The sequence below is a fragment of the Pteropus vampyrus genome, unplaced genomic scaffold (assembly GCF_000151845.1).
Source record: "Pteropus vampyrus isolate Shadow unplaced genomic scaffold, Pvam_2.0 Scaffold336, whole genome shotgun sequence".
In the NCBI taxonomy this organism is placed as follows: Eukaryota; Metazoa; Chordata; class Mammalia; order Chiroptera; family Pteropodidae; genus Pteropus; species Pteropus vampyrus.
The window spans coordinates 1682226-1708575 of NW_011889117.1; the positions used below are offsets into that span (position 1 = coordinate 1682226).

Sequence of the window (26350 nt, forward strand, 5' to 3'; positions counted from 1 at the left end):
CACCATACTACCTGTATTCTTCTTTAATTTTCTTTTTCACTTAACATTATTTTTGGAGATTAATCCATCTTGACTGTTAAATAAGTGCTCCATTTTATGACATCCATACATCCATTCTCCTGTTGATGAATAGTAGGTCCTCCTGCCCCCACTCTGCCCTAACTTTTCATTCTTAAAATTTTGCAATGTCATGTGTTCTTGTGGACATGTGAGACTGTCTTTAGACTACATAATTAGAATTGCTGGGTTTTAAAGTATAAGCATCTTCAACTTTACTAGATATTGGTAAACTGCTCTCTAAAGTAGTTATATAAATTTACACTCCAACTAGCAGTTTGAGAACTCCTCTTGCTCCAATGTAGGTAATCGTTCTAATTTCTGATACTGTTAGACTTTTTAGAATTTTAGCATCTATGTTCGTAAGTGAAAACAGCCTAAATTATCCTCTTTCTATCCCCCTTTAATTTTGGTATCAAGCTTAAAGTAACTTCAAAATAAGTTAGAAAGAATCTTTTCCTCTTTCTATGCCCTGGAAGAATATGTGTATCTGCTCTTAATACTTGATAAAACTAACCTGTAGAACCATCTGGGCCTGTGGGTTATGCTAATTTATTCATAGGGAGACAGATTTTTAATTATTTCAATTAAATTAATTATTGCATTTTTCAAGTTTTCTAAGTCAGTTTTAAATTATATTTTCAAGAAAACTGTTAATTTGCCAATGCTTTAAAATTTATTAGCATAAAATTATTCATGGGATACCTTTTTTCCATTTTTAAAAACTGAGCTATATAATTCATACTATAAAATACAATCTTTTAAAATAAATACTTTTTTTAATTCTTTACATTGCCTGTGCCTCTCTTTTTCTCTTGTCTTATCAGCTTCATCCATTTTAGTTGTCTGTTCAAAGAAACATCTTTTGATTCTCCTGCTCCATTCTATTGGCTTTTAAATTCAGACTTATCTCTGCTCTTAATCTTTATCATTTTCTTCCTCCTAAATTATTAATCTGCTTTTCTTTTTCCCTTGAGTCTTTTAAGTCTTTTCTCTTAATTCTTAAGTCAGACACTTGGCTTATTAATTTTCACTTGATGTTCTTTTCTAATAAAAGTATCTAAGGGCTTAAAGTTTTTTCCAAATGTTGTATTGGCCACATCTCACAAATTTTTATATGTGCTAGTCTCATTATTCTATTCTAAATATTTTCTGTCCATCATAATTGGTTTTTTAAAAAATCACTGGGTATTTAGAATATATTTTTTAATCTCTAAGAATATGAAATATTTTAGGGGATTTTTTTGGTCACTGACTTAATTGCAGTCTAAGTCAGAGAACATGATCTGTGTAATATCAATATTTGGCATTTACTGAAACTTGCTTTTGGAATGATATAGTCAGTTTATATAAATGTTCCATTTAAGCATAAAAAGATTAAAAATCCTTGAATTATTAGTACATGGTTTCTATATACCACTGTCTCTTGAACAACATGGTTTTGAACTGCATGGGTACACTTAACTAATTTTTTTTTCAATAAATATGTAAGTACTGTAAATGTATTTTCCTTATGTTTTTCTTAATAACCTTTTCTTTATCTTACTTTATTGTAAAAATACAGTATAGAATACATACAACATACAAAATGTATGTTAACCGACTGTTTATGTTACTGGTAAGGCTTCCAGTCAGTAGTAGACTATTAGTAGTTAAGTTCTGGAAGAATCAAAAATTATACATATAATTTTGACTGCATGGGTGGTCAGTGCCCGTAACTCCTGTGTTGTTTAAGGGTCAACTGTATATCCATTATATAAAACTATTTTAATTATGTTAGTCAAGCTTTCTTTATCCTTACTAATTTTTTTATGAGCTCAATCCATTGATTACTAAGAGGTGTTAAAATTTCCCCTAAGATTTCCTAACTCCATGTAATTTTGTCTACTGTGCCTCACATATTTTGAGGCTAGGTTATTACGAACATAAAGTTTAACTTCTGGGTGAATTTTTCATTTTACATCATACAGTGGCCCTATTTATCCTCTGTAAAGCTTTTTATCTTAAAGTCTATTTTAGTTATATCTCTTTATCTTGGTTAATAGTCCCTTAGATTATCTTTCTTCCTACCCTTTTAACTATGAACTAAGTTCTTATATTTTGTTTTTCCTGTAAGAACACATAACTAAATCTGATTTTGTTACTGAATCTGATTAATAACTCTTTTTATCATTGTTCATAATCCATTTGCCTTTATTGTTAATTACTGACATATTTTGGTTTATAATTTTATGATACGATTGCTTTTTATCCTTCTGTGCTGCTTTCCTATTTTTCCTGTTTTTTTTTTATGCTGTTTTATTTTTTCTGAATTTTATTGATTTTTTTCTATCACTCCCTTCCTTTCTACCCTCCACTACTAGAAATTATACATTCTATTTGTTATTTTAGTGACAGCTTTAAAGTGTCAACAAACATCTGACTTAAAGTCTAAAAACAATAATCATCATTATACTAAATAAGTCAATGCTTATTTAGAAATATTTACCCATTTTTACCAATTATTTAGCTCACCATTCCTTCTTAGCTCTTATTTCTTCCATCTTAGGTTCAATTTTCTTCTTCCTGAAGTACATCCTTGAGCAGTTCAATTAGCAAGGGTCTGTTAATGGTAAATTCTCTTAGTCTCTTTGAAAAAGTCTTTATTTCATATTACTCTTGAAATTCTAGGCTGTCAATATTCTCATCACTTTGAAAATATTTTTCCAATGTTTTCTGGCTTCCAATGTTGCTGTTGAGAGATCAGCTGTGGGTCTGATGGTCTTTCCTTTGTAAATAATTGGTCTTTTATTTTGAATTGCTTTTAATATTCTCTTTATTTTTCATGTTCTGTAGCTTTACAATTTTGCGTCCAGATGTGGTTTTATTTTTATTTGCAGTGCTCAGGATTATTGGGCTTCTGAATCTGAAGACTCATTTCTTTTATCATTTCTGGAAATATTTCAGCCATTCTGTCTTTGACTATTGTCCCTCCTCAATTTCTTTATCTTCTTCTGGAACTCTTTTCAGACTTATGTTAAACCTTCTCATTTTATCCTTCATGTCTCTTGACCTTTTTCATACTTCCATCTCCTTATTTTTCCTCTACTACATTCTGGGTAATTTCTTCAAGTTCGCCTCCTAATTCAGCTATGTCTAATTGTCTGGGTAAGTTATTCACTTCAGTAAGCTTTAAATTTCTGTAAGTTTTATCCTCCCCCCATTCTCTTTATGTGTCTTGTTCACTTTTTTGGATTTTCATAATTTAAAACCCCTTGATATTTCTATTATCTAGAATTCTGGAAGGAGGGAACCTAATCCTAAATTTCAAAAATTTACAATATAAGCTCATTTATAGTAGGTTTTAACTATGAGAAGTCTTCAGTAGTGTGGGTTGAGGATGTTGCCCTCCAGAACTTAAACAATTGTTACCAGTCTAGAACCACTTAATGACTTAGCTTGGCTTTCCTGAATCATTTCAATAATATATTAAATGCCCAACATGCACAAGAGTAGAGAAGACAATTCACAACCACCATCCCAACCTTCTGGCCCACCCAACTAGAAGCCCAGGCCAAGGGACACAAATTTTGCATTTGTCTCCCTGTGCCAGAGGATAAAAATTTTCTAATCTATCTTTCACTGAAAATTTTGGCTTCATAAGGGATTCTGAATTCTGACTTCCTTCTTTATGTAGACCCAAAGCAAGGCTTCAAAATTTATCCCTTCCTGGCCATTAAAACTCAAATCCCTTGGCCCCTGCAGAAACTCCTCATTTGTTTATTGCTGTCTAAATGTTCTTTTTTGACTTCTTTCTTGCCCAGGAGATTTCCTTTACTTTCTTACAAGCTCAGCTGTACATTAAATGTTGTTTTTAGCCAGCATTTTTAGGTGTTCTGTAGTTGAAGGGCAGTTAGACAAAGGTTTATGTGCTGAAACCGGATTTGTTTCTGAGGAACTCCATGCCATTTTTCAAACATGATAATTAGACAATAAGAAAGCTCTTAGGAGATAAGAAGAAACAGGTTTTTTCAGTCTACAATCAGCTTTCTACCCTCAGAAATGTTCAAGCACATGCCAACTACATGCTCAGTAGTGATACTATGAAATATATTCCAGTGCAAGGTGGGCATTTGGACTAGATCTATGGTTCACAACTCTGGGGGGGGGACATTTGACAATGTCTAGAGACAGTTTTTGTTGGTACAACTGAGAGAAAAGGGTGATAGCGCTACTGATATCTGGAAGGCTGAGACCAGGAATGCTGTGAAACATCCCTAATGCACAGGTCAGCTCCCCACAGAAAAGAATTATTCCAATGCATCAATAGTAATGAGATTGAGAAACCATAACTTAATGACTACTATGGTATCCTCACTAATCCTGGGATTCTAAAAGGCTATGGGGAAAATAAAAAAAGGCTATAGATTCGGTTTTAATTACAAAAGACTTTGCTTATCGGTCAACTTTCTATTGCCAATGCTAAGAGAAGAAAGCAGTGCTAAGAAAAATTTACAATCTAAGACATTCTAGATACACAATTCTAAAGTCATTTATTATTGTTTTAGAGAGTAGTTAAGGTCTCTTTTCCTAAAAAACGTTCTCTATTTTGTTTAACGTGACATTAAATTTGCTTGCATCCACTGTCCTCATGGACAACAGAGAAAAACATTTCTAGAGTATGCTTGGCAGTAAAGAAAGATACTTAGGAATTAAAGTGTTTCTGTGACTACAGACCATTACTAATTCATTATTTCTAAAACTTTGCATTATATATATTATCACAATCAGTGGCCTTCATTAAATACCAATCTAACCTAATTTCAACCTAAAGTTTCTAAGTTTTCTATGCTAATAATGAACTACACATTTTGCTATAATTTATACTCACTTCCGAGAGATGCTTAGTAAATACGTCTGTTATTTGCCAGATCCTAGGAGAGCTTGCAATAAGTATGCTGATATTGGCTTAATGAAGTTTTAAAATTTTAAGGTTGAAAGAGATCTACAGCATTGTTTCTAGGACATAATCAAATATGTTTACAGATAACTAAGGCTAGTAAATATTAAGGCATTCGGCCAAAAATTGAAACCAGACCCAGATTTCTTGAGTCTCACTCTAGGGCTATTCATTCTTTCACTAGCTATATGCAACTTGGCTAGGCTCTTCTCACTCTTCTTCTGGCCCTCGCTTGTAATCTCTCATAAAGCTGCCTTAACACCAAATGCTCAGACTTTTGTAAATATCTACATCTATCGACTCCCTACTATAGGTACCAGTCTGTGTATTTTACATCTAGCATATGGAACTCTACAACAGCCTAACAGTAACTCAGTAAATGTTTGTTATACAGTTCAGGGTTCAACCACCTTCAAACATGGAAGCAAAAGACTGCAAGCACTATTAGCTCATTTATTGGTGAAGAAAACTGTTGCTTGGAGAGGTACAGTGACTGGCTTGAGTTAATCACTAAATGGCAGTGCCAGGATAAAAAGCTAATTCCAACTTTATATGGCCAAGTCTTCAGCTACCTGTTCAGAACAATGGCTTTATAAATTGAGCTTATCCATTCTGCTGCATTTCTTCAGGAGCTACTACTGTGGTAGGTGGGGAGGTGAATAATTTGGTATAGTTTCAGGTGCTTACTTTGCTTCAACCACAGCAGCTGTGCTTTTCTGGTTTATTTCGATAAAAGGTCCTGCAACAGAAAAAGTCTAAAAGCCACTGGTGTAGTGAAAAGAGCACTAAACTGGGAGCTGGATCTGTGATATTAGCTCACTGCTACTTGACCCTGCTTCCTTTCTGTGAGCTCCACAGCTTTCTCAAATTTAAATGAGAGAGCCAAATCAATTCCAAAACTCTGTGATTCTCAGAATGTTGAATTCAATCTCTAAAGGAGAAATTTTGGGATTACTAGAACAGGTAGCAAGTAATTTAGAACTCAAGTTCTAAATATATAAAAACACACATTTTCCCACATACTTGTACAGATTCTACATAAGCACAGAAGAACTTTTAGCTCATAGATTCACAGCCTTAGAGAAAGCAAGAGTTAGAAAGCTATATTCTCTATTATGCTATAAACATCCTGAGTGTAGAAAATACTTTATTCATTTCTATTTCCAACACTTAGCATAGGTTCTGTCATGCAACAATAACTTAATAAATGAGCCCAAAAGATTGTAAAGACGATATGCTTCCTGCTCTGTGACTCTAGCCTCCTACGAGTGAGTTATGTCTTGATCTCCTGAACCAGTAAACAGAGATGTGCCAGGAACTGCTGCCTCTCTTGCAGGACCTAAATGATTATACATTAGCAAATAAAGACAAAAAACAAACTCCTAGTAAAATGTCACACAATGGAGTGGGAGATCTCACCTGGACCACCTGCCATGGGGAATCCTGTCTCCATCCTAACTGAATTTCCGGCTCCCATGGGTCCATTCATTCTCACATCTTGGCTTCGGTTCTGAGCCAAAGCCAGGTTGATAGCACCTTCCCCTGAAAATGACAGGTTATAAAAAGGAAATCAGCAGAATAAGATATAAATTTTGTTTAAAAATAGGTACAAAAGAGTTATAGTTTTGTTGTTTTTGAAGAATTATGTTAAGTTTACTACCACAAAAAGGGTGGGATCAATACAATGTGGGTCTTCCTTCAACCTCATCTGAGCAGGTTTACTTACATGAAGCATGAGGAGAACATAACCAATTGTCACAACACAGCAGATGGGCAATCATTAATGATGCGTAGCATCAGCAGGGAGCCTGGAACTCAATATTTACTTTCAGCCAGCTTCCTAAGAGTGTGTGTATGTGTGTGAAGGAAGAAAATGGTATGGGGACACTGTAATATTTGTGAGCAAAATAACATTTCCCTTTCAATAACTACAATATAAACAGATATCCAGCAGATAAATTCATGCAATGAAGAGCCGCAAAGTTGTTTTGTCCACTGATGGACAAATGGATAAAGAAGATGTGGTACATACAGACAATGGATATTACTCAGTCATAATAAAAATGAAATCTTGCCATTTGCAACAATATGGATGAGTAAGTGAAATAAGTCAGAGAAAGGCAAATACCATATGATTTCACTTATTTGTGGAATCTAAAAAGCAAAATAAAGAAACAAACAAAACAGAAACAAACATAGATAGAGAGAACAAATTGATGGTCGTCAGATGGGAGGCGAGTAGGGAGATGTATGAATAAGATGAAGAGATTAAGACATACAAATTGCCAGTTAAAAAACACTCACAGGGATATAAAGTACAGCACAGGAAATATAGTCAATAATATTGTAATAACTATGTATGGTGTCAGATGGGTACTAGACTTATTGGGTGATTGCTTTGTAAGTTTTGTCTAATCACTATGTTGTACACCTGAAACTAAATAATATTGTATGTCAACTGTAATTGAGAAAAAAACCCAACTGTAACTGAAAAAAAAAAAAGTAGATAGGTTGCTAGTAATCTACCTCTAAGATATCTAATGATTAGATCAACATTTGTACAGGATTTTTAAAGCTTACAAAGTTTTATCTCATTTGAATATCACAATAGCCTGATAGGTAATGTCACTAGAAGTGAAAAGACCCTAAACTTTGAGGCAACTTAAATCTTAACTGGTCTCATGAGGAAAAGGTCTTTGAAATAAGTTCTGGATGCTTCTCACCTTTAATTCAAAATTTTAACTATTGTTACTCTGGAGGACAGTACCACCTTGTGGACAAATTGAAGTATAGCTAGCCTGTGGCTGAGTTGATTAAAGTCAGCATTCACTGGAGTGCTTCCTTACTGTGGGGTGGGGGTCAAGGTTTACAGAGCCAGATGATAAAGAAGGAAGCTAATGAGGGCACAACAGTTTCCCCTGTTTTGTCACTGATGTGCATCAGATTTGTTTTAATCTATTTCCCATTTCTCGTTTAGAAAAAAAGGTGCAGATCACTGCGAGTGTTAACTTTACAAAAATACGCTCTCTGAGGTGAAGCAAATCTGGTTTTCAATGTGGAAATAAAATATAAAACCTGTTCTTGGAGTTATTTCTAAACAGAACTTGCCTCCAATCCTAATGTAACAGAAAAGTTTACATAAATCAGATCATTAAATCAATCTCTGGCGAACAAGTGTTTGAGAACAATGTTAGCATCACACATAGGAATGCTACATTTTCTGGGATTTGACATTTTCAGCAATTGAGAATTACTATATTTTGCAAATGGGAATACCACTACTAAAAACAGAATGCTATAAATAAAATGATATCATTTGTTTCCAAAGACTACTGCTATATTAGAGTGATGTGAAAATAAGAATAAATGTGAAATATTTTGTGGCAAACTTTGGGGGTAAGGTTAAGACTGTAACCTGCGAGTTATCTCAGGATAAATGCTGCAGGTGGCCACCAAGTATTCTTGGGGCAAATGGGAAATGGGTTAACAAGGCAGGTAGGCTGGTCATAGAGAACAAACATATTACTAATAAGGAATTAATCACCAGGCTACAAGATGCTCTAAGTTGCCTATTGGTGTCAGAAGTAAAAGAGAAAAATATACATCTTGAGGGTTTCCACTAAAGGGAAAGAACTAAATATACCAAACTTGCTAAGATATTCTAAACAGAAATATTGTTCTTGAAATGGACATCAGATCATGTCACTTCTCTGCTTAAAACCATTGTACTGCAGGTTAAATATTTGGTGAAGGAAGGAAATTTAACTTTGGGTGAACACACAAATATGCCACAAATATACGGCATATTGCTGAACTGTACACTTGAAACATTTGGTTAACCAATAATTTTAATTAAAAAAAACCCTACGCCATTGCTCCCATTGCTTTAGAAATAAAACCAAACTCCTTAAGAGGGTATACAAGCCCTCAAATTATCTATCCAGCCCAGTGCTGTTCTACAGAAATATAATACGAGCCACATATATGTAATTTTTGATTTTCTAGAAGTTGCAATAAAAGGGTAAAAAGAAACTGGTAAATTAATTGTAATATATTTTGATTAACAACACAAAACAAACAAAGCATCATTATAACAAAAAATAAATAAAAAAAAAAAATGATATTCTTTACATTCTTTTGGGGGGAAGCCAAGACTTCAAAATCCAGTGTGCATTTTACAATTACAGTGCATGTCAGTTTGGACTAGCCACATTTCCAGTGCTCAACATGTGGCTTGTGGCTACAATACTGGACAGCCCAGATGTGGCTCTTGCCTACCTTTCTAACCTCAACTCACACTATTTTCTCTTTAAATAAAAAAGATTCAGCCTTAGAGGCATTTTTTTTAGTTTCTTAGGCACACAAATCTGCTTCTTACCTCAAGGCCTTTGCACATGTTGTTCCCCTCTGCCTAGAACAGTTCTCCTGCACTCTTTGCATAAACCAACACCTCAATTTTCATGTAATCTTAAGTGTACATGGCCAGGATGGCCTCCTCTAACCATCTTAACCAAGGTTAGGTCCATCCTATAAGAATATCTTTTTATTTCTTCAGAGCACATCCCATGTAATTACTTATTCATTCACTTATTATCGTGTCTGCATCCCCCATTACTGTATAAGTATAATCATAAGTCTGCCCTAGTTCCTTTATATCTGTTGTCCCAGGAGAGTTATTAATAGCACCCTATTTTACTTTCAAAAGTGTCCTAATTTAGATGATGAATTATACTGCCACTCTAATTATATTCTTTATACATAGAACAGTGGTACATGGTAGGCATTCATTAGCTATTTACTGAATATATGATGAATTGATATCTTATAACCTTACAAAGAATTATCAGCATTTTTCTATATGATAAATGCAATCCTGGAAAACCTCATGTTCTGTAAAACCTCACACTGAAAATAGGTTTTATGTAAAAAATATTGTTGTGACAAACTCAAAACTCATGTGGCTCTGTAACCAGAGCTCTAATAAAAACAAAAATTAGTTGAGGCAACACATCTCAAAACACTAGAGTAGAAATGCCTGGTTAAAGATGCTGAGATAATACAGATGAGGTGATGACCTGAGCCAGTGGGGCTGTCATTAAGGCGGGTACAGGAGGAAGTGTAACTTGTCACAAGCTGAGAGCCATGCAATGCTGGGGGTGCACTTCTGGGGAAGGTGCCTGAGTGTAAGTTCTGTCTTCATTTTCTTAAAATAAAGTTGAAAGGACTCCCCCCTGTGTAGCAGCTGAGCTACAGGCTTTTTTTTTTCCTTAATAGATAATTATCCTTCCATTCCTATTCTAGCACGCCTTTTCCAGGAACAATCACACATGAATCAATACAATTTCCACATTATACAGCTATTATTCCCCTATTTGCCAAATGCATATAAATTAACTGTTGTAAAAAAAAATAAATAAATAAAACATGTGGAGAACACTACTGGTCCTCTCAAAGTTGCCCACTAGGGGTCCGCTACAGTCTGTGAGCCAAATCTAGGCTGTTGCCTATTTATTTAAATAAAGTGTTACTGGAATACAGCCATTCATTTACACATTGCCTATTGCTGTTTTTGTGCTATAACGATAAAGTTGAGTTATTGTGACAAAGGTAAAAAAAAATTTATTCTCTAGCCCTTTACAGAAAAAGTTTGCAGATTCCTGCTTTAAATCACCATGAATTTACAAAGAGGCCACAAAATGTCTTCAAAAAAGATGTCTCCCCAACTCCTTGGCCAAAACTCAAAGAAGGGAGGATACAAGGAGTATTCTTCAGTGGAGACTAGACTGTTGGGGGAACCTGTCCTTCCACCCCTGCAGCAGACACGACAATGGCAATAATTCCTCTTACAACTTACAAAAGCATCAACCCATCACGTTTCATAAAAGCAACAGCTGCTGCCACCACTTTCCTGCCTGCCTGAATTCCCAGGGAGTGCAGAGAGAAAAAATGAGATCACCTAGGAGACATATGCGTGACCTAAAAGTTAAAAAACTCTTTTCTGTAATGTGATAATCATTGCCATATGTGAATATCATAATTTCTTAAAGTATGTTATCTATTTTGCCTCCTCATCGGTACTTATGTTTTAATTTATGGCTATAACATTAAAGGGAAGCCAGCATCTTACCCTTTTAAGAACTTGGAAGCAGGTCTGATAAGAAAATAATATTTCCTTTCTCCACTGGAGAACACTACCACTTAAAGTTCCAAAGCATTTAAACTCAGATAAATAGGTAACAAAGACTGTAAACATTTTAGGTTTTTAAGAAAACACTTATGTGTTTCGTATAAAGAACAAATGTGCTTATAAAGTAGAAACGGTCTACATAGTGTCATTATATCCAACAGTTGTTTAACTCCTACTCTTCCCAAAAGTTCATCCTATATCCTATAGGTTGCTGTGAATTAATTTTACTTTGATGAATCTTTTTAGACAATAGAACATTTTCCAAAATAAACTGATTATTGTTTAAGTCACTATTCCCTTCTTTATCAAATAACAAAATTTACCCCATTTTTCAGTCTATTTATAATCTTTGTTTATTGTTATTGCCCCTTCTGGGGCACAGCAACCTACAATCCTAACTGCACGAAATGTGTCTCACTCTTATCTACAAAATGTTGACCCTCTCTGCTGCTGAGGTTTTGTGGAACATTTAGGTTCCAAGCAAGCACAGGGTCAGGATGGCTTGGCCTACCAGTGGAAGGGAAGGCTGGTATCGCTGGTTGTCACTTTGCTTGCATCAACACAGGAGGGGAAGAAAGGGTTTTAAGTCACTGAGCACCCAAAGATAGAACCTTCTTGGTGCTCCCCCAAACCTGGTACTTACATCTCTCACAAGTTTGTCTCCCTCACCAAGATCATTAGCTCCTTCTGAGTTCATAAAAGCAAGGACCATATTTTATTTATCATTGTTTTCCTAGTGCTGAAGCAAAGTAGTGCTGTTATATATGTTATCCTTGCTTTCATTCAATGAGTGGTTACTAAAGAACTTAACATCTATAGGGAGGCAGAGATATAACATGGTCTCTGCCCTACTAGAGCTTGCAGTCTATGGGGGAACAAAACAATAATCAAATAACTGCTCTAATAAAAGTGTGAGATAAATGATCTGAGGGGGAAAAAACACCAGACTTTTGTGAGTGCAAGTAATAAAGGATTCTGACTTAGACATGGAGTTCAGAAAATACATCCTCAAGAAGATTTAAGCTGATACTTGAAGGCTGCATAGGTGTTAACTAAGGGAAGGGAAAATGGTAGGGGACAATATTTCATATAGAGAAGACATCAATGCAAAGGACTCATTGCAGGAGGAAGAAATGAATATTCAAGGAACCAAAAGAAGGCAAGACACAGACAGCAAGGAGGAGAGTTTGTACAAGATAAGGCTGGAAGAAAAAGGTAGAGGTCAGACCAAGCGAAGCATGATAAGGAGTTGGTCTTTATTCTGTGAACAACAGAAAGCCATACCAGGGTTTTAAACTCGTGTGTGTGTGTGTGTGTGTGTGTGTGTGTGTGTGCGCGCGCGTGCGTGCGTGTGTGTGTGTGTGTGCGCGTGTGTAGCATATTTTCATCTGTTAGATAAAAATTAAGGCTTATTTGGTGGAGGAGCAATTGAAATTAGATATTCTTTAAAAGACAAATCAGTTTCTGGTCAGGGTGCCAGTAAAATCAAAGTATGACAGACTGACAGCCAAAATCAGCGAACAGAATGGAGCTCAAACATCAGGACCCAACCAGAGCCTCAATCCCTCTATTCTAGGGTGCTGCATCGTAAAGCACAGGTTACATAAATTACTTGGCATTCTGAAACTTAACAGGAGAAAAAATCAAAACAGCACAGAAAATCATGCTATATTCTACTGTTATTATGATTTGGGTCCAGATGGGCACCTTCAATCTGAACGGAGAGAATCCCTAGATCCCGAAGCTGCTGGTTGTTGCTCTGAGCCAGGATCCGTAGCCGCTCCGCTGCTTCCCGGGGGATATTGAATGTCACACGCACACTGTTCCAGGGCTCCACCTTCTGTACCTTTAGCTTACTGGATTCTTGGTCGTGAAAGAAAGAGAATAATATTGATAATCTTTTAGCGACTAGAAGCCATGAAACGGACAACAAAAAAGTAAAAGAACAAGGCAGAGCACCAGCTTGGAGTAGCTGAGAAGCTTAGGCTTTGGTGTTAGGTAGACTTCAAATCCAATCTCGCTTTTATCACTCAGCACCTGGAGAGGCCACGAACAAGTTATTTAACCTTTCTGAAACTCACCTTTCTTTTCTCTAAAACCATGAAATACTACTTCATGAGACTGTGGGTGCTAAATGAGATAATACATGCCAAAAACTGAGCACAGGACCTGATATACTTACTATAGGCACTGAATAAATAGAAAGCAGTAAGATGAAGTAAGGACTATAAGAGAAGGGAGAGGCAAGTTTGTTAATAGAATAATATCTACTTCTGGACTCAGTTCAATGTATGTGAGCTGAGAAGCTGAAAAATTTAAGTCTCAACTTTCAAGTGAAATTCTATTAAAAATTCAATTGGCAGATACTCCAATTGTAGGGAATCTGCAGCTTATTCAGCAAAAGAGCACCAAAAAGGAAAATAATGCCTTTTACTTATAAAAAGTTAAGCAATTTTACCTCTTCAAATGAAACGTTTGAAATTTTAACACTCATATTATATATTCACTGAGTATCCCTGTGGAAGATAATTATAGAGACAGGGAGCAAACATTTCTTCCAATGTTCTATAAATGCTTCAGTTTAAGAAGGGCTTAAGCCTTGATCTTTTACATCTTCGATTTTTAAATTTTTACGTACTTTAAGAGTTGAATTTCCATGGATGCACACCAAACTTGGGGGAAAACAATAAATTTCACAACTAAGCTTCAGTTAGGATATGAAAACATTATATTTCAGCAAGTCTTAAAAGTCAATGCAAACTTCAGGACATGTATTTTTAAAAAGATATAAAAATTAACTAATTGAGGAGGTAATGTTGTTTATAATTATATGTTATTGATGGAAAGCAAATCCCAGGTCCAGTTAGCCTATAAAAAAAACTTTTCAACAACCCTAGACAAAATAATTTTCCTTTTGTTAAAGCTCAGCTAAATTAAATCTTTTGTATCCTCTATTTGGTTATACATTCCAATACTAAGAAAATGATCATATAGGCATATCTGTTCTCAAAATAAGAAATATTCATGGATAGGTTAAAGTGCCTACACAATGCCTAAAGTCCTTTTCAGCTCTAATACCCTTATATGTTAAAAATTAACTTATCCAGACATGAGTTCACTTATTCTAATGTGGGAAAAAGAGACCACTTGCTAAGAGCAGTGAGATAACACAATCATAGAAATTTCAAAAGAATTAGGCTATTTTCAGTCTGTCTATTTTACAGGTGAGGAAACTGAAGCCCAGAAAGGCTAAGAAGGGCAGAATCCTGTGGCTACCTAGTAGCATCAGAGATTGGCATTAAAATCCAGCTCTGATTCCCAGGTTAAAATCCTTCCCATGACAGTTATGCATTCATACAGCAAAACGCAGGAAACTTGGGATCCTGGTTCCACCGAATACAAGTGCTACAGAGCTTCTTCCAAATTGGAAAAGTACTGGAATCTTATACATGGTCTAGACAAACACCAAATATGCTTATGGTATTATCTATTTGTGATACGACTGCAGAAAAATCCTTGTCTATAACATAGTTGTATTTCCTCAAAAGTGTTTTAAACTTCCATCATATATGAGAAGATTTGACTTAAAATACTTTTGGGCTAAGAATATAATCTGATAATACCATTAAGTCTGGCTTTGGTTATTTAAAAGCAATAAATAAACTAATTTAGCAATTTAAAACCAAGAAAAAAATGTGGGTAATTAAGAGCAATGACATTTTCAGGCCCACTGGGCCCTTATAATACGATATATTTTGACTATGATTATGCTTGACAATGATGTTGATAACTACAACTTTAGCACATAAAATTTTCTAATACTATTATAAATAATTGATAACTATAAAGAAGTCTTATACAACACAGTAAAAAAAAAAAAACCCTTGAAAACAATGACAGCTTCTCTCCTAACATCAAATCTCAAAGAAAAAAAACCCCAAATCCAAAAAAGCTAATGAGCATTTGATCAGATCAAGATTAGATAGAAGGATAAAATCGAGGCTTTGTACTGTATCTGAAGGGATTAGATAATTGTGCTAACAAGAAAAGATGGAGACCACCTAAACCAGGTTCAAAAACAAACACCCACAAGACCAAGACAGGTAATCTAAATGTTTGAAGAGGTCAGACAGGAACAAACTGCAGTGAGGCGAGGGCCTGCTTTCAGTGGCAGCTGCTACTTGGCACAATTGGAGAGTGAGAGCGAGCTCAGTGTTATCAGATCTTCCCATTTTAAAAGACAAATCTAAAATCTAGATTTTTATGTAAAGTATCTCAATTTTAAAACACTGGCAATGAAATTTAAACATTAAAAATAAAAACAAAAAACAAAACAAGCAAAAAAATTAAAGTGAGCTATAACACATGGCGGCAGGCTAGATCCAGCAGGTGTTGGTTAGTAATCTCTGATCTAAAATTTAAGAGAACAATCTTCAAGTACCTTTTAAGTAGAACCATGGGGTAAAAGATTTTTGTAAGCTTTACGGGGCCTTAAAGATCCAGTCTAACCTCTTCGTTTTAAAGGTAAAGAAAATGAAGACCAGAGAGTTAAAAACAATAAATATATTTGGGTATTGTGTACTCCTCCTCTCCATTAGAGCAGATTACTTAATGAGTACTATGTTAAACAATAGTTTATTATGTTCAGTTCCTTCATATACTTAAAAGAAACACAACAGCATTTCTATTTTAAAAAATCCTAAAATTCCAATTCTGCAATTAAAATCAGTCTTTCAACCCAGTAGAGCAAAGCTTTACTTTGTGAAACTCAAGATAACCATAGAATGGCAAACACTTCAAAAAGAGCAACAAGAAGGAAAAATAATTAAAGTAAATTACCCATGTGTAACAAATTGGGCACATTGGCCAATATTGTGTCCAATTTCCATTTGAAGTCTTTATCATCTATATTTCCTTTGAAGGCCACAAAGATTGTAGAATCCTCCAAAATACTATCATTTTTTGTGTCATCATCTTCTAGTCCAGAGTCAAAATCCATCTCTGAGTCTTCCACTGTTGATGAACACAAGGAAGTATAGATGTCTTCTAAATTTGGAAGGTCATCCAAAACCATGGTGAATATTATTCTAGAAGCATATGCGAAGTGGACAATAAAAAAACCTTTGAAGAGAGAAGATAGAAAAAGCATTACAATGCATAATTACGCAATCGACAATGTATAATCCATAGTTCAATGTAAAATTATTTACTTGCCAATAAGTACAAAAACTAAATTACAGAGAGGATAAACTAATTTAATTATGATATTCTATAATAATTAGTTCTTAAAGATAGTAGGAATAATAATAAACCAGTTTTAAATAAAATTCCTTTTATTATGTTATAATGTTTATGTCTATTATGTTGTTGTATGCTACCTTTTTGTAAGCCTAGAATATGGGGAGGAGGTTAACAAGAGATCACAAAGAAATAAAACAAGCATTTTCTAAGATTTTATATAAGCCTTTGGGTGACCCCACAGAGCAAGGGGCTGCCAGAGACTCCCTTTACTCCTGTCCTGACAAAAGCTTCAGAGGAGCCCAGGTTTCTAAAGCCCTTCTCTTTCTCTAACATGCAAAGCACAACTTGACTCAACTAACGGCATCTGGAGGACTACCTAAAATCCTAAAGTCTTTTATGAGTACCATTTTAAACAACTTTCAAAGGGTTATTAATAGTGGTATGGCTGAAAATGATTCAGAACAAAAATTTTTAAAAATATTTTTACGAAAATAAATGGTTAACACATGTTTATAGAGGCAAAGAACTGTATCTAGGGCAGAACTAAATTACTTTTTAACTTTTAGATCTAAAGAAGTCACATTTTCTTTTATTTTTAGTTATGATGCCTACCAAACAGTAAATGTATTAAAGATCACACCATATGGCCATTTCCTTCATTAACTTTGAGACTGAAGATAACATTCTTAACTCAAAGGTGAATGAATGAACATTAATTTTTAGCATTCGTGTAAAGCAAGAATGGCATGGAAACATAAGAACCTCACATAAATCTTCAAATTTTAAAACATTCCTTACATAAATTATAATTATAACCATGTTTTCTTTTTTTTAAAGATGGGGAAAAAAAGGACTGAAAATAAATCCACTAAAATGCAAACAGCAATTGCGCTAGATTGATATGATCACTGGTGAGTTTTCTTTTCCTGTTTTCCAAATATGCTATAAGTCATTAGGGAAATACAAAACTAAATATGCTGTAATACAGTTATACTACCTGAATAAATGGGAAAAAAGTATTAACTTTTAAAAACTTTAACTTTTCTTTTTTCTTTTTTTAAACAGTCACTAAACTTCAAGATCAAAGGCTTTCCAAAAACCAATCTAAGGGGAAGAAATTCCTCTGTTATAAATAAATATGGGAAAAAAACTTTTATGTTTGAGTAGAACACTTTATAGTCTTGTACTGTGACTTACAAAGAGATAGTGTGATTTGGGTGGTTAAAAAACAATAGCATTCAGAAAATCCTTTAGAAATACCACTGTTGTTAGTCATTTGCCAAAGCATATTAAAGATTTTAAAGAATTTTAGAGGTAAAGAAACAAAACTAAAAAAGATTTTTAGGGCTTAAAGGCTTCTGCTCATCAGGAAAAAGTGAATGCTGAAATTGAATGAAAAACTGTAGCTATTTAACAGCTGTTCCAAAGTTAGAACAACTGTAAGAAGAGAATTTAAAATTTAAGAAACATTTTCCCAAAGAATCTTTAACTGGAAAGAAGAAAACCAACTGAAAAACCTGGACTTTGATAGTCTTCTAAAGAGGTCACTGGTCATGCCATGAAGGCTGTGTATCCAGATTTGGGAAACTCTTACTGTCAGACACTAAAAATCAGCTAATCTAAATTCAGGAATTATCAGTTTAACAGTACCATAGACACTGCACCTTAAAAAAAAAAAACAAAAAAAAAACCAAGAAATTGAAAGGCAGTCTATAAAGAAAATTGCTTTCCCTCCAAAAAAAATTTTAAAAGAAATGTCTTCCAGTTCATTGATAATGTCCATTTAAAATCTGTTAAGAATTTACATAATAATCGACCAATCTTTTTTCCAGCTTTATTGAAATATAATAATTAGTTGCTAATATTTACATTGTACAATTCAATGCTTTTCAATGCTTTTTCAACTATAGTTGGCATACAGTAATATTAGTTTCAGTTGTACAGCATAGTGATTAGAGATTTATATAACTCACAAAGTGATCGCCCCACTAAATCTAGTTCCCGTCTTCCCCTTACATATTTATTACATTAACTATTTTCCTTATGCTACACTTTATATCTCCTTGTCTATTCTGTAACTATCCATTTGTACTTCTTAATCCCTTTGCCCTTTTTCATCGTCTCCCCAACTCTCCTCCCATCTGGTAGCCCTCAAAATATTTTTGTATCTATGAGTTTATTCTGTATCTATGAGTTTTTGTTGTTGATTTTGTTCTTTAAATTCCGTATGTTCATGAAATCATGCAATATTTGTCTTTCTCTATCTGATTTATTTCATTCACTGCAATACTCTCTAGGTCCATCAAAGCAATATCTTCTTCCATCCCTTTCTTTTTAGTCTGTGTGTCTTTTAATCTGTAGTGAGTCTCTTGCAGGCAGCATATGTAGGGGTCTTGTTTTCTTATCCATTCAGCCACTCTACCTTTTGGTTGGAGCACTTAATTCTTTTCCATTTGAGGTACTTGTTGATAGGAATGTAGTTATTACCATTCTTTATTCCTGTTTTTGATACATATCTTTTTCTTCTTAAAGAAGTCGCTCCAACATTTCTTGTAATACTGGCTTGGTGTTGATAAATTCCTTTAGCTTATTTTTGTCTGGGAAGCTCTTTATCTGTCCTTTGGCTCTAAATGATAGCTTTGCTGAATAAAGTATTCTTGGTTGTAGACCCTGGGTTTTCATCACATTGAATATTTTGTGCCAAGCCCTTCTGTCCTGCACAGTTTCTTTTGAGAAATCAGCTGCCAGTCTTATGGGTGCTCCTTTGTAGGTAACTAACTGCTTTTCTCTACTGCTTTTAAGATTCTCTTTGTATTTAACCTTTGACATTTTAATTAAAATGTGTCTTAATGTGGGCCTCTTTGGGTTCGTCTTGTCTGGGGACTCTCTGAGCTTCCTGGGGTTGTATGTCTATTTCCTTCACCAGGTTAAGGAAGTTTTCCATCATTATTTCTTCAAATAGCTTGTCAACATCTTGTTTTCCTTCAGGTACCCCTGACATGGATATTTTTACATTTAATTGTGTCACATAAGCTCCTTAAATTATTATTACAGTCTTCTCTCTTCTTGCCATTTTGATCAAGTGTCCTTGGCTTCTTCCCCATCCTTTCTATGGGTGGTTTGATCCTCTTCTTTATCTACTCTGTTTATTTCCACTAATATACTCTTCATCTCAGATAATGTGTTCTTCATTTCTGACTGGTTCTCTTTTGTAGTTTCTATTTCCATTTTTGTTTTTTATCTCTTTGTTAAAGTTCTCACTGAATTCATCTACACTTCCCCTAAGTTCACTGAGCATCTTATAATCAGTGTTTTGAATTCTGCATCTGTTAAATTGCTTGACTCCATTACTCCTGGATCTCTGTTCTGTTCTCTCATATGGTTTCTGCTTCTTTGTCTTCCCATTTTGGCTGCCTTCTGTGTCCATTTCTATGTACTAAGCAAAGCTCCTAAGTCTCCCGGTCTTATTAGTGTGGCTTTGTGTAGTAGGTGTCCAGTGGCATAGTCCTGAGAGGGGCTCAGCTGCAGGCCAAGTTTAGCCCCAGACTGTGCCCATCTGGGGCTACCTGTTAAGATTCAGCAAGCTATCTACAGATGCTGTGCTTATAGCTGCCTCAAGAAAACACACCAGAAACTGAGGCCAGCTGCCACCAGTGACCTATGTAAGAATAACCAACCATTCTTTAAGAGAAATGCAGCTCAGAAGGAGAGATTACAGTTAACTATCTTGAGACTCATTTGCTCACTTACGATTACTTATCACAAAAGAACATGTGTTATTATTTCTCTGGGTTTGCTAAGATTAACCACCATTTATCTTGCTCACCCACATAATAAATTTCCAGATTACTTTTTGATTTCACTTCTTATTGGGGGCTCTTTTGATCTTTTACAAAGAACTGAAGAACAAATGGGATATCTGGGAGAAATTTAAAAAGCAAGCATATTATTTATTCTACCTTTCAAATATTTCAGGGAAGCCAAATAGCTCCAGTTGATGAAGGAAAGCTCTTTACTACAGATCTGCCAACTTAAATGTAAAAAAGAATGATACCATTAGAAAAATCACAATTTGCAATTCCTAATAAAATAATTCAGGCAAGGATCACTAATAAGGACAAAACATTATGTGAAAAATTGACAGAGAACAGTATATTCACATGATGTCAAAGTATCATCTCAGATTTGCTGTCAGGCAAAAAGAAAACTGTGACTTCACAATAGAGGACCTGATTATTACCACCTGAACACAATGATCAACCACAGCATCAGTAACAGAGAAACAATCAGAAATTATGTACGATATTAAGTAACCAACATTGCCAAAAATTTTTAACCTGAATCTAACAAGTTTTTAACAGGAGACAAAGGAACAACTTAAACAACACCATGAAGAAATAATAAGACAAATCTGGAGTGTAGGATTTCTGCAGCATAGTTGGCTTGACTTCAATAAGTCTGGGGTCATGGGGGAAGAAAAAGGTGGGTAAAATTATTCTACATTACAAGAGATTTAAGAGGCATAAAAATCAAATGCAATGTATAGTCCCTTATTGGATCTTGGTTTGAAAAAAAGATGTAAGGCACATTTTTAAGACAATTAGAGAATTGTTACTGATTTTGTTAGGTGTGATAATAATGGTGGTGTGGCTATATAGGACAGTGTTTCTATCGTTTTTTAAGAGATGTATATTGAAGCATTTAGGGTAAAATATCATGATGTCTGTAATTTACTTTAAAATACATTAAGCAAATAAGGCAAAATGTTAATAATGCTTAGATGTAGGTGATGGGTATATCGGTATTATTTGTACTATAATTTTATATATAGTTGAAATTATTCACAATAGTTTATTTAAAAAAAAAGAAAAAACAAGTATACCAGCAACGTGATACTAATCCAAGGTAAAACTCCACCAGACATCAACAAGGCTTAGAAGATTACTTATGAACATCTTCCAAATCACAGGATTAAAAAATATATTTAAATATATATTTACAAATATATGAATTTATATATAATATATATTATATATATTCAGCTACCTACACCAGTCCTTTCTTTTCAGATTTCTTACCTGGTGCAGGCAGCTGAATAATGGGTAAAAACTCACAGGCTATTCAGATTATCTGATTTAGCTGCTATTTGAGAAGACAAGACACTGTTATCTACATCAGATATCATAAACTCACATGCCTACAGGGGTCAGGCAGGTAAAAGAACACTGGATATGAAATGCATTTGCATATACTGCGCACGAATGGTTTGGGCAATGGAATTACCAATCTACGCTGAGCAGCTGCAACTTTGTTTCAGCTTTTTGGAGAGATCAGAGGAGTCATGTAGGCCCAGAAATAATGTTCTGAATTTTAAGACAACTAAAATCCATATATTTCGTGAAATCTCCAGATTTTAAAACAGATTTACATTTTTGGAAAATATTCTATGGGCCAAATGAAACACACATAGGCCCACAAGCCACTGGTTTTCAACTTCTGAGTCTGACAATCCAGGTATGACTCATGTGACTGACTAGTATAGCACTAGGCCTGAGTGAACTATGCTGGGTCTGGTGTAGTGCTGGAGGAGACCAGACATTTAAAATGCATTTCAATGTTATGATGTTCCTCTTGGGAGGTCTGTGGACTCCCCAAGAAAAAAGGTATCAAGCAAGGTCTTAACTCCAGAGAAACAGAAGGTACTAAAACTTAGTGAATTTTGGCTTCATTATGCTGATGTCTCCCATAACTGGCTGAAGGACTATCTTCTCCTTTAACAAAACACTAAATGATGAAGGAAACAGTTTTTTATTTGCTAAGTAACTTTGGTAGAGTCCCTCCATTGCTTGGAATTATGTTGAGTTGTATTCACTCTCACATAAGGTTTCACTTACCAAAACGTCTTTCTTAATTTTTATCATTTATCCACGTCATCTTCTATGTCCAAACAAGCTGACATTTTTAGGGCCTGTATTTCAAGGTAGTAGCCAAATAAAAATTCTAAAAAACAAAAAACAAAGAAAAGAAAACTAAAGTTACACTATTATATAGAAATCACAAGTAATCTGTTTTTGCAACAGAAGTTAATGCAAATATCTCAACAAGTCGACTTAGACATCTTCAGACAATGTTAAACTAGGGTTTTCTTTAAGTCCACAAAGAACAGTTTTTTTCCTGAGATCTTAAATCACTCATCAACAAGCATTCAAAGAGTACAGAAGCAAAACTCAGGGACATATACCAGTTTCACTTAAGAATCATGAAACTGAGACCTTAGGCCTTAGAGCCCTCCCTATACCTTCATTTCTAAATTTGTCAAATAAAAATAAATTAACGTCATGTCACACTGTTTGCAGATACTTGGTGCCAAAACCAAAATATTCTGTATATACACTAAATATAAGATGCAGTTCTTCTAATAGAATTTCAAAATTCACTTTTAAATTTCATAAAATATAGATTTGTTTTTTCTTATTTTACCTATAATATCTACACATTCTATTTTTTCCTTAAAAGTTTAAGTTCTAAAGTATTATTTATTATACACACAAAAATTATGCATGGAAATGCATAATTTTGACATGTTTCAGAAAAAATTTCCCACTTAATAAGATAATATTCATCTACAATGTCTTTATTTGGCTTTTAGGTTTTATATTACTGCCAAATATTGATTTTTATAATCTCAAAATTTTACCTGAATATATAGGTATTAATAAATAATTATTAGAGAAAAAACTACCCCTTAATTATTTTTTAATTCAAGAGAAAGGTATTTTTAAGTCTCCATGGAACATTAATAAAAATTAACCTTTAGGAGAGTCCATAAAGGAAATATCAGTAAGTCCAAAAAGTAACAATGGGATAGTCAAATACTCTGATGACCATGTACTGAAATTATAAATTTTAAATAAAGTAAAAAATTAAAGGACTTTCTATTTTAAAACAACAAAACCCTTGGACTTGGGTTAAAAAAGAAATAAAATTGTAAAATTTCTAAAAAACAATAAGGAAAATACTATATATTGGAACTTAAAGAACAGTCAAGTAAAGAAAATTCACAGCAATAAATATAAAGGAGGGGGAAGGGGAGTAAAGGGGGAAGGAAGAGGAGAAGAAGAAAAAAAAATAATGAGTTAAATATCTAACTCAAAAGGTTAGGGAAAAAAACAATAATGTGAACTGTAAGAAAGCAAAATGAAGGAATTAATATAGAAAAAAGCAGAAATTAATCAGAAAACAGAAAACAGCAGAACTAGTAAATAAATCTAAATTTCGTACATTGAGGGGAAAAATCGGTAAAACAGTTAAATCACTAGTTAATCTAGTAAGTAAAAAGGGAGAAAGTCCAAATATATAAAATAAGAAATAAGAAGAAAACAGCAACAGAAACTATTTTGCTCAGGCTTTTGCTCAGTCTATGTAAATATGCTAATGCCCCAAATGCACCACATACAGAATTAATGGAAACAATATTAACCTTGTAGAGAGCAGGTAAGTCTAATGATCTGAAACTGTTCCAGAGGATACAAAAAGAAAGGAAACTTCCCAATTCTTCTTATGAAGCAAATATAACATGAGTATCGAAAGCTGATTGAGGGTGGATCACTTTGTAACTTATATATTTTTAAAAAGCTGATACAAACTGCATCAGGCAGAAAGCTACAGATCAATCTTTCCTATATTGCTCTTACATTGATGTAAAATTATAAATCAAACTTTAAAGAGAACAAAATAGTACATTAAAAGATTAATAATACATCATGATCAAGTGGAGTTTGTTCTAGGAATGTAAGGAAGGCTCAGTATGAAGAAACTAAGGGCAAAATCCTACAATCATCATCACAAGTATTAAAAAGTCATTTGATAAAATTCAACAACACTTCTTGATTTAAAAAAAAAAACCCTCAAATAAATAGGAATACACGAACACTTCCTTAACATAACAAAATATATCTTTTCAGCTCAAAAATCAGCAGATTGCTTAACAGGGAAAGACTAAAGGCATTTGTTATCTAAAGTTGAGAAGAAGATGGATATCCATGATGTATTACTGAACACAGTAGAGGTATAAAGTCAGTAAAATTAAAGAAGAGTAATAAAGGTATAAAAATTGGAAGGATATAAAACTACCACTATTTGCAGATGACATAATTGTATTCTTGAAAATCTTAGAACATTAACCAAGAAAACAGAAAAAAATAAGAAAATCCACAGAACAAATCCACAGAGTAATCTGACATCATGCTGCCTAATATCAAATTATGCTACAAGGCCTATATAATCAAAACAGAATGGTACTGGCATAAACACAGACATATAGATTAATAGAAAAGAACAGAAAACTCAGAAATAAACCCAAGTCTATACAGTTATTTAATCTATGACAAAGGAGGCAAGAATGTACAAGAATGGGGTAAAGATAGTTTCTTCAATAAATTATGTTAGGAAAACTGGACAGATACATGCAAAAAAAAAAAATGAAACTTGACCACCTTCCTACACAACATAGCAGAATAAACTCAAAAGGGATTAAAGGCTTAAATGTAAGACCCCAAACCATAAAACTCCTAGAAGAAAACATAGGCAGTGAACTCTATGACAATTCTCTTAGTAATATTTTTTCTGATACATATCCCCAGGCAAGGGAAGTAAAAGAAAAAATAGACAAATGGGACTACATCAAACTAAAAAGTTTTTGCACAGCAAAGGAAACTATCAACAAAACAAAAAGACAACCCATTGAATGGGAGAAGGTATTCACCAATGACACATCTGATAAGGGGTTAAATTTCAAACTTTATAAAGAACTCACACAACTCAACACCAAAAAAAAAAAAAAAATCCAAATAAAAAATGGGCAGAGGACCCGAATAGAAATTTTTCCAAAGAGGACACGCAGATGACTAACAGACATATAAAAAAATGCTTAACCTCACTAATCCTTAGGAAAATACAAATTAAAACCATAATGAGGTATCACCTCACATCTGTCATCAATAAATCAACAAACAACAAGTGTAGGTGAGGATGTGGAGGAAAGGGAACCCTCATGCACTGTTGGTGGGATTGTAAATTGGTGCAGCCATTATAGGTTCCTCTAAAAAATTAAAAACAGAACTACCACATGACCCAGAAATTGCACTCTTGGGTATTTATCTGAAAAAAATCCAAAACACTTATTTAAAAAGATATATGCACCCCTATGTTCACTGCAGCGCTATTTACAATAACCAAGATATGGAAGCAACCTAAGTACCCATCAATAGACGAATGGATAAAGAAGATGTGGTATATATTCACAATGGAATATTACTTGGTCATCAAAAATGAAATCTTATCATTTGCAATGATATGGATGGACTTGGAAGTTATTATGCTAAGTGAAATAAGTCAGAGAAAGTTAAATACTATATAATCTCACTTATATGTGGAGTCTGAAGAACAAAATAAACAAACAAAACAGAAACAGACTCAAAGTGAAAACTAACTCATGGTTGCCAGATGGAAGGGGCTGGAGAACTGATTGAAAAAGGTGAAGAGATTAAGAAGTACAAACTGACAGTTACAAAATAATCACAGGGATGTGAAGTACAGCATAGGGAATACAGTAAATATAGTGCCAGGTGGGTACTAGACTAATAGGGAAGGAAGATCACTTTGTAAATTACATAAATGTCTAACCACTATGCTGTACGCCTAAAACTAATATAAAGTAATACTGAATGTCAACTGTAATTAAAAAATAAAAAAGAAAATAAAAAAGAATATTCACCAAAGTAGCATGATATAAAACTAATATGCAGAAAACAATAGCTTTTATTCCATATGCAAAAGATCACCAGTAGATGAAAAAAAAATCTCATTTATAATAGCAAAAACGATTATTTAGGAATGAACTAAAAAGACATGTAAAACTGCAAGAA

General features: G+C 34.0%; 1 protein-coding gene across 10 annotated transcripts in view; it reads right to left on the bottom strand.

The window, feature by feature from the left end:
* The window catches only part of NCOA6 (nuclear receptor coactivator 6), a 90533-nt gene that overhangs the window by 33111 nt on the left and 31072 nt on the right, over positions 1-26350 (bottom strand). For all 10 annotated transcript variants that reach the window (XM_011378303.2, XM_011378302.2, XM_011378300.2 and 7 more), the window contains 4 exons: positions 22319-22424; positions 16023-16304; positions 12891-13046; positions 6416-6538 (listed from right to left, as the gene is read on the bottom strand). In XM_011378303.2, coding sequence (XP_011376605.1) covers positions 6416-6538; positions 12891-13046; positions 16023-16257 — 514 coding nt within the window. In that variant the 5' untranslated portion in view covers positions 16258-16304; positions 22319-22424. The remainder of the gene's footprint in view (positions 1-6415; positions 6539-12890; positions 13047-16022; positions 16305-22318; positions 22425-26350) is intronic.